General features: G+C 45.6%; 1 protein-coding gene across 2 annotated transcripts; it reads left to right on the top strand.

The window, feature by feature from the left end:
* The first annotated feature begins 2,663 nt into the window (after window positions 1–2,663).
* aste1b (asteroid homolog 1b) lies at window positions 2,664–8,004 on the top strand. 2 transcript variants are annotated; one of them, XM_035429682.1, is made up of 5 exons: window positions 2,664–2,859; window positions 3,378–4,726; window positions 5,153–5,366; window positions 5,784–5,976; window positions 6,965–8,004. In XM_035429682.1, exons 2-5 carry the CDS (start codon window positions 3,392–3,394, stop codon window positions 7,254–7,256), a joined length of 2,034 nt encoding a protein of 677 aa, XP_035285573.1. In that variant the 5' UTR covers window positions 2,664–2,859; window positions 3,378–3,391; the 3' UTR covers window positions 7,257–8,004. The 2 variants fall into 2 exon arrangements, with proteins under 2 accessions (XP_035285573.1, XP_035285574.1); XM_035429683.1 differs by lacking the exon at window positions 2,664–2,859 and adding an exon at window positions 2,895–3,178.
* The last annotated feature ends 1,283 nt before the right edge of the window (window positions 8,005–9,287 follow it).

Raw genomic sequence — 9,287 nt, 5'->3', positions numbered from 1 at the left:
CAATGTAATTTTATAATAAAGTTGTAAAATAGAAAAAGAACTACTGTTTATTCGTCTTTAGTATTTGCATAAATTAAGCCAAGAAAATGTATAGTTTGGGCCAGTCAAGCTAGCGTGCAACTATGACTATTCTGTTCAGGACCAAATATACATATTTATTTCCATTTGCATTAAGCATTCCCCTTTCCCAGCCGCTTTATATATTTCAGAGGGGACCACATGCTTTTCTAAGCTTTCAAAGATTCACAGAGGAGGTTTCAGGGATGAGTATGAACACAAATGTCTGAGGTTATGAATAATCCATATTTCTCAAGGGTTCATATCTCTGAGGTCATTTATGTCATTAATGTCAGTCCTGCAGCATGTCACTCGATGGCTGATGCAAACATTTCATGTACGTATCTGCCAATAGCACTTGCACTGCAGTCCCTATTCCCAATTCATAAGGGTTGTGATAGAAATAAGATTCTAGTAAAATTGCAGTCTTATTTTTTGTTTTACTGTATAGCATGATTGATCAATAATTGGTTTTGTAACTTCTATACTTCCTGAAAAAAATCAAATGTGCTAAGGGCTTGTGTAAGTCAGAAAAAGGATGGGCAAATTGTTTCAGTATTTAGAGTCACATATTAGTCACTTCAGTTATAACTTGACAAGAAGGTTTACGGTACATCCCAGTTAAATTTGTCTAGTGTATTATGTCTGCAGCTAATAATTACATTTTTTTAATTCGCTGCTGTCACTGCAATTTGGCACTTGTGTCCACGATTAACATCCATGTACCCACATGCAAGATACAGTACTGTAAGAAGGGTTTATAAATAGCCCACTCTTGAGGTAGACACCTTTATTTTTGTTGATATTCGACATGTTATTACGGACCTATCATAATTAATTATGTTTTGCTGGTAATAGGTTAGAACTCTTTCAGACCAAGAAGTATTCCTCTTATAGTGGATTCTTGTGGTCCTGATCGGCCAAGAATGGACTGAGATATTATTGAAAGCTTTTATTTCAAATTAAATAGATAGACCACAAACACCTGCAACCACGGCTTTGCGACTGTATTGCTGAAAGACTGACAAAAGCAACTGCCATATTACCATATTATTATGGTTTCAGACCCGGTCACTCGACGGAGACTGCCCTGCTCTCCGTCACTGAGTCTCTCCACGCAGCACACGCAGCATCCCGTTCATCTGTCCTAATTCTTCTTGACCTCTCAGCTGCCTTCGACACCGTTGACCATCCTACACTTCTGTCTTCCCTGACAGAATTGGGAATTTGCGGACCAGCCCTCAACTGGATTGCGTCCTATCTCTCCGGCCGCTCCTTCCAGGTTGCCTGGGCCGGTGCAGTGTCAGCTCCTCGTCCCCTCACAACTGGGGTCCCTCAGGGCTCTGTCCTTGGTCCCCTCCTCTTTTCTCTGTATACTAGGTCCCTTGGCCCTGTTATTGCCGCCCATGGCATGTCATATCATCTCTATGCAGATGATATTCAACTTTTCTACTCTTTCTCTCCCACAGACACTCAGGTCTCCGATCGCATATCCGCCTGCCTGAGTGACATCCAGAGCTGGATGACCAAACACCAGCTCAAGCTCAACACAAGCAAAACGGAACTTCTCCATATTCCTTCTCTTACCTCTCCCACTTCTCATCTGCCCATTTCTTTAGGAGACACTCCCCTACACCCTTCGCAGAGTGCCCGAAATCTTGGAGTTGTGCTGGACAACAGGCTGGCACTCTCTGAGAATATCGCGGCAACTACCCGGTCGTGCAGGTTCATCCTGTACAATATCCGCAGAATAAGACCACTCCTCACCAATTATTCCACACAGCTCCTGGTCCAGGCCATGATACTGTCACGTCTGGACTACTGCAACTCCCTCCTGGCTGGCCTCCCAGCATCAGCCACCAGACCCCTTCAGCTCATCCAGAATGCAGCAGCACGTCTGGTTTACAACCTCCCTCGTGACTCCCACGTCACTCCCCTCCTCATCTCCCTCCACTGGCTACCAGTGCAAGCTCGCATCCGGTTTAAGACACTGGTGCTTGCTTTCCAAGCAGTCAAGGGGTCAGCTCCTGGTTATCTGCAGAAGATGATCAGACCCTACAAGCCGGCCAGATCGCTCCGATCGGCTACTACAGGGCGGCTGATTCCTCCCCCTACACGAGCAGCAACAAGGTCTCGACTCTTTGCAGTTCTGGCCCCACGATGGTGGAACGATCTTCCAGTGGAGGTCAGAACAGCAGAGTGTCTGAGCACCTTCAAACGGAAACTCAAGACGCACCTCTTCTCTGTATACCTCTCTCCTCTTCCCTAAACCCTCTCCCATAACTATTTAAAAAAAAAAAAAAAAAAAAAAAAAAAAAAAAAAAAAAAAATTTTTTGGTTCAGACTCTCGTTTCTCCTTACTGTATGCTACTATAGTAAAGGCTTTTTATCTACATTTTATTCAATGGACCTAAGTGGACTTGATCCTGAGTTTGGTTACACTGTTGTAAGTCGCTCTGGATAAGAGCGTCAGCTAAATGCCTATAATGTAATGTAATGTAATCACTAAAATGGTGTAAAGAAAAATAGAAACGATGACGCGCCTCATTTCGATTCAGGACTACATTCCCCATGTTTCAGTTCGCCCCGTCGGAAGCGAAGGAGCCAAAATAGGAGGGTGTGGCGTGTGCTCTGGCAGTGACATGAGGGAAGAGTCGCCTGCAGCGCTGTGCATGTGAATAACCGAACTAGTAAATAAGAACAGTTCTGCGGGTGAAATACACTGAACACATGAACTGTTATGTTCTTAAGGTGTTTATTAACTTATCGTTATCGTTAGCATCTCTGCGTTCTGAATCCACGGTAAGACAAAATGCTTTAACTTAGAAATATGAAGTTAACCTTTTTGCTTGCTTACGTTTTAAGTTGGCTCAATTATTAGCGCATTATTAGCCTTTATTGTAATGATTCTCCCGGTTAGCTAGCTATTTATCTAAATTTTATTCACCTGGTTTAATTTTTTCAGTAAAAGGTGTACTGTAAAGCGTGTAAACCAATAAATACCTTTTTTCAAGGCATGATAACATTGCTATTCTTCGAAAAGCAAACAAAAAAAAAAACAGCTGTGAAGGTAAACCGTGTTACTAGTTAATCACGTCCAAGCTGAGCCTGCAAATTCCAGGTGAATATACATTATACTACAGTCATAAATGTTTTATTATGAAAGCCTGTCATTCTTATTTGCTTACATTTCTTTGTATTGTAGTCCAATTTAAAGCATTTTATGGTGGCTGTAACTATGAGGAAGAAGTTTTTATAGTTGCTGGTGGAGGCTGCAGTCACCCTGTAATTAATAACCTTGCCAACTGTGATACCTTCAGGAATTGCAGAAACCATGGGTGTTCAGGGACTCACAAGTTACATGGAAGAAAACAGGAGGCTGTTTTTTAAGGACCTGAAGCTGAGTAACACAACACTTGTAATTGACGGCTGCAGCTTGTACTTCAGACTCTACTTCACCTCAGGCTTGGACCAGCAGCGTGGGGGAGACTATGACTCCTTTGCCAACCTCATCCAGCAATTCTTTGAGGCCCTTTCCACCTGCAACATACGGCCCTTTGTCTTGCTGGATGGGGGCATCGATTACACCAACAAGAAATTTCCAACACTAATACAGCGGGCCAAGAGCAAGATCAAGGAGGCCGATGCTCTGTCAAGGGGCTCCCACGGTTCGATCTTGCCACTCCTCACCAGAGAGGTGTTCAAACAGGTGCTGTACAGCCTTCATGTGCCCTTTATCCAGTGCGTAGCTGAGGCTGATTGGGAGATTGCCTGCTTGGCCAATCAGTGGAACTGCGCAGTGCTAACTATGGACAGTGACTTCTATGTCTTTGACTTGAAGGGTGGGTATCTCCCCTTCGGGTCTTTCCAGTGGCAGAACATTGGCGTGTGCCAGAAGACCTCCGAGAGGTACATTCCAGCCTTGCATTTCTCCATCAACAAGTTCTGCGCCCGCTTCAACCACATGAACAAAGAGCTGCTCCCTCTCTTTGCGGTGATGGCTGGGAACGACTACACCAGCGCAGGGTCCATGGAGACGTTTTTCAGCCGCGTCACCTTCCCGCAGTCGGGGCAGCCTGCGTACAGCAGGACGCAGGCCCGCATCGACAACCTGCTCCACTGGCTGTCCCAGTTCACCGGGCCGGAGCAGGCCATGGACGCGGTTCTGCAGGTTGTCGGGGACAGTGCCCGGGATATCACCCGGGCCCTCTTGTCCGCCGGGATGCAGGAGTACAAACTGTCCCACAGCAACCTGGAGCGCTACTTCACGCACGGGGCCGCGGTGACCAACCTCCCGGAGCCTGTCAGAGCTTTGCCCGATTGGCTCCGGGCCGGACTGTCCAGCGGCCGCTTACCCTCCTTCGTCCTCGACGTCCTGGTGCTGCAGAGGACCATTCTCATAGTGCAGGTGGAGAACTGCCGGCTTCCCAGCAGCCACGCCGCCTCCCTGCCGATCCGCCAGGTCCTGTACGGGCTGCTCCTGGACGGGCACAGGAAGCCTCTCCAGGGGCGGGGCAGCAAGCAGAGAAAGGCCGCCAGCGCGAACGAGGGCAGCCCGCTATACGGCGTGCAGGAGTTTGACAGGCAGTCTCTCGACTTGAGTGGATCTCATGTTCAGGCTGTTCTCCCACGTGGCCTTCAGCAGCTGCCTCTGGAGAAAATGAATGAGGTAGCTGAGCTCACTCCCTGTGTCAGTGAAGGCTTAATGCACTCTGTGGGACCTCTAATGAGCAATGGGCTCAGATTAAACTTGATTGCGCATCCTTGCTAATTAGGAAAGAACATCCATGCAATTCCATCCAGCTAACCAGTAATGAAATTACCATAATTTATTTTGATCTCATTCACTGCTGAGCCAAAGGTCGTTGTTCTCAATGCAGTGCTCAATAACTGGGCATTTAACTTCTTGACCTAAATTTGATGCCCAAAGAGGTCTTGTATGAATTTACACCAAACATCTCCAATCAGGTCTTTCACTGAGGAGCCCTATGAATGGTGGAAAACATTTCTGAGCTTCCAGCCTATGTGGTAAACCATGGAATTCATGTCACGTATGTTTCCTTGTGTATGTTTCACATCCTTGCTTGTTTTTTAGGTCCCTTTACCAGTCCGACTTCAGGTGCTCCTGGAGACTTTGGGAGTAGATGAGTCCATTGCCACAGCCGTTCTCCCTCACCTCAGCTTACCTGTGTGCGTTACCTGCTACTGGCTAAGCAGCTGCAAGCCCAAACCTGACCTGCAGATGGTCCAGGCCCTGCTGCTGGGCATCGTGTATGGAGAGCTCTGCAGACTTGGAGGCAACCAGAGAGGTGCAGCGGCTAGCACAAATCCTATGGCGTACTGCATGTCTTCTACACAAACACTTACTGTGTGACCTATATGCAAGGCATATCAAGAGCTGTTTAATCTGTACTGAGAGTTCCGTATCATCAGTGACAACTAGTGAACACTCTGTATTCTGTAGTTGGAAACACATTGTATCATATACACTAACATGCAGTATGGCCTCATCTATAGCTGGGTACGTATTGATAATGGAGTTCTCATTCCACAATATGTAGCATGGGAATACTGTATCCAGTGGAATGCTGCCTGTCCTTGCCTTTGATCTTGCTCTTACCGGTGTAGCGTCAGTAGATCTGTTATGTCTCTGTAGGAAACTCAATGGCTGAACTGAGACACTGTTATATCATTAGTAATGGTCTACACCGCTCCTGTCCCTCTAGGGCCAGCGGCTGGGTATCCGGGCGTGGGCACGGTCTGCGATAGGCTGGGCAGGCTGCGGGTCAGGGCGGGTGAGAGGAAAGGCTTGGACCTGGACGTGGCCCATGCTTACAGCCAGTGGCAGTCCTGCCTGTGGATGAGCTTCTACCTGAACCAGCTGCTCTGCTGTCCACTGCCAGAGCCAGAGTGCACCTGGTACAGTATGCATGACTGAGCCCTGCTCTCACAAAGTGCTCTTTACCTGTGAGATGCCTTACGCTTTCACATGTGGAATATTGTATTTCAAAAATATGTACTCCAGGAGAAGTAGTCAGGAGAAAGATGAACTCTCAGATTATCAAAAACAAATGCAGACTGTGGCTTGTTTGTTATTTTCTGTCTTATAACTTACACTTTCTTGAATAATTTTTGTGAGCGATTAATTCCACAAAACCAAGAATTCCAGAAAATGTTGTCCCTGTAAAGTTGCATTATTAGCTGGTCACATGATCACTGCAAAGTCTGACCTTCCTCTGCCCCCTGTTGTTGGCGTTCCTAGTCATGAGCAGGTAGGTCCTCTCAATGAAAGGCTCTTGGTGAATGGTTGAATTGGTCTGTTGGGTGAAAGGCTCTTGGTGAATGGGTGAATTGGTCTGCTGAGTGAGAGGCGCTTGGTGAAGGGGTGAATTGGTCTGCTGAGTGAGAGGCTCTTGGTGAAGGGGCGAATTGGTCTTCTGAGTGAGAGGCTCTTGGTGAATGGGTGAATTGGTCTGCTGAGTGAGAGGCTCTTGGTGAATGGGTGAATTGGTCTGCTGAGTGAGAGTCTCTTGGTAAATCGGTGAATTGGTCTGCTGAGTGAGAGGCTCTTGGTGAATGGGTGAATTGGTCTGCTGAGTGAGAGGCTCTTGGTGAATGGGTGAATTGGTCTGCTGAGTGAGAGGCTCTTGGTGAATGGGTGAATTGGTCTGCTGAGTGAGAGGCTCTTGGTGAAGGGGTGAATTGGTCTGCTGAGTGAGAGGCTCTTGGTGAATGGGTGAATTGGTCTGCTGAGTGAGAGGCTCTTGGTGATTGGGTGAATTGGTCTGCTAGGGGAAAGGCTCTTGGTGAATGGGTGAATTGGTCTGCTAGGGGAAAGGCTCTTGGTGAAGGGGTGACTGGCTCATGCTCAGTTCATGCTGAGTGTTTCCCGTCTCTCTCGGGACAGGTTGTACAGTGGGACGTTCGCGCACCGGGCGGTGAAGGAGATGAAGGGGGGCAGTACCCCAGAGGCTCTGCTGGCAGGAGCCCCCTTTCCTACGCAGCTCTACAGCGCCATCCAGGGGGCGGTGTGGCGCTCTGTGGGCGCTGGCTTCTTCGCCTCCTCCTCCAGTAAGAAGAGGAGAGGCAGGAGGCAGTATAATGTGGGCGGAGCCACACAGAGGCCCCCTCCCACCCAAGGTGTGGTCAACAGGTTTGCTCTACTTACGTTCGATGACGATAATTCTGTGGAAGTATAGGCCGCTCTCAGTGCGCATTTTTAATGTTGCAGTCTTAGGAGGAGACTGTTGCAAACATAGTGGCATTCCGCTTGTTATTTCAGCTCAGGAATTGCTTGCCCATTTGCACTGTACCTAAAAATACATTTTAATAGCATAGCTGGAAAGTTTTTACATTTTGCAATGCATTCAAATGTCATTCTTTTTAATACTCACTTTTCATTATGTGCGGATTTCTATTTATAGAGGTCGTATTTTAAAGCCTTAATTATTGTAACTACAGTGTGCGGCAGCTAACTGCATAGAGTGGAGATGCCTTGGAAACCACTTGTTTGAAAAGAGCTGGGCTATTTATACAGGTGAATCACTGACCAAATATCTTTTTGATAATGTACAGCTAAAAAAAAGATAAATAGGGTCCAAAAGGTGCTGGAGAAATGAATTGTGCAGTTTGTGTTTTTATCACTTGTAGTTTTTAGACTGAATTTGTGGTTTTCTGTTAGAGACTGGTGGACTTTGAATTTCTGAAAGTCCCGGGCAGCTGAGCTTTGTGCATGAATGCTTAAACTGTACTGGCAGCACAAATAAAATTGAGCGTAGTAATTGCAAACAAAAACCGTCAATTTACACGGTGACATATATACTGCTGGAATTCAAAGCCTGTCTTATGCCACGTACCTGTGCAGTGGTCCAAGAAGCAAGATCTTATTTCTAGGGAAAAAAAACTGAATAAAGCTTTACTTTTGGCTTTTCTAGCCAATGCATGAAATTTGTTGATGCTGTATTTGTGCAAGTTAAAAACTGTCCCTCATGAGGTTTTCACTTACACATCACATTCATTGTTAAACACACACTACATTTCCCAGTGTACCTTTGTACATTTGTAACATTACTCTGATCCGCCTTGGTTGTGCACCTCAGGTTTTATACTACACTTGGCTCCTGTGCATTTACTGCTAATCTAACACATAGTTGTAGTGCTGCAGAGATCTGATGGACAATCTGATCATTACAGCCACAGCCTCATCCAAGCCCCATGCTCTGAGTAATGACGCTCTGTGTGATGAGCAGTAGACTGTTAGTGTAGCTCATATACATGATAAAGTGCACAGAGTACGAGATTAACCCCACAGGGAATTTACCCAATGTGTTGTTCTGCAGCGAGTCCCAGGTGGACAGTCGCTGTGTCTCTGTTAATGCCAGTCAATACAGACGCAGTGTGAACGGCTGTGCCATCCGGAGCTGAAGCACTCTACAGCTTCAAATGATGGAAAGAGGGTCACCAGAGTGAGGGTCACAGAAGGGTCACTTACGCATTTCTGTGGTGATTCTATGGGTATTTCACATGAAATCTTTCGTAACTTCTACAGTAAATCATTTAACTTGTAGTCACTCAATTTTTTTATTCTTTGGAGGTAATAAGTATTTGGAAGTGAAATTTTGGAAGGGTTTCAGATTTGCTGTCCATTAAAAAATTTCTTAACATTGCAATATTTCACTTCTGTCCATCAATACATTGTGCAAAAATACCTATCTGACATAAATCGGGGAGAATGAATTTGTTTTCAAGAAATGAATTGTCAAACTCTGCTTCGGATCTGCATAGATTCACTGAGCTGCCTCAATCTCTGTACCAAGTATAATCCTACATCTCAAATAATATATAGGTCAGTGAATGGACAGATTAAATAAATCCTGCAGGCTTCACAAAAGACTACAAATGGACTGTTTTTGCAAATTGCATTCCTCCCCCAATCATTATCCATCATAACATTTTGTAGCACAACACCACCCTCTACAGGACGTGTTTTCCATTGTTTTCTTTCCGTACGATGTTGCACACATGTAACAGTAACTTTACTATCATGAGCCTGTAAATATTCCATATGAAGAAATACTTCTTTTTTTTTTTTTAGAAAAATAGGTTTTGATTTTGTCTTTTGGATGGGAAGTTAAATTCCGTTGTGTTCCACAGATTGAAAAATCCATGCGAACTTGATTAAAACAGATTGACCACTTGTGGCCGAATCAGTTTGATAGTCCGTACCTCAT

The sequence above is a fragment of the Anguilla anguilla genome, chromosome 8 (assembly GCF_013347855.1).
Source record: "Anguilla anguilla isolate fAngAng1 chromosome 8, fAngAng1.pri, whole genome shotgun sequence".
NCBI classification, from domain to species: Eukaryota; Metazoa; Chordata; class Actinopteri; order Anguilliformes; family Anguillidae; genus Anguilla; species Anguilla anguilla.
This window is presented reverse-complemented; position numbering and strand designations above follow the sequence as displayed.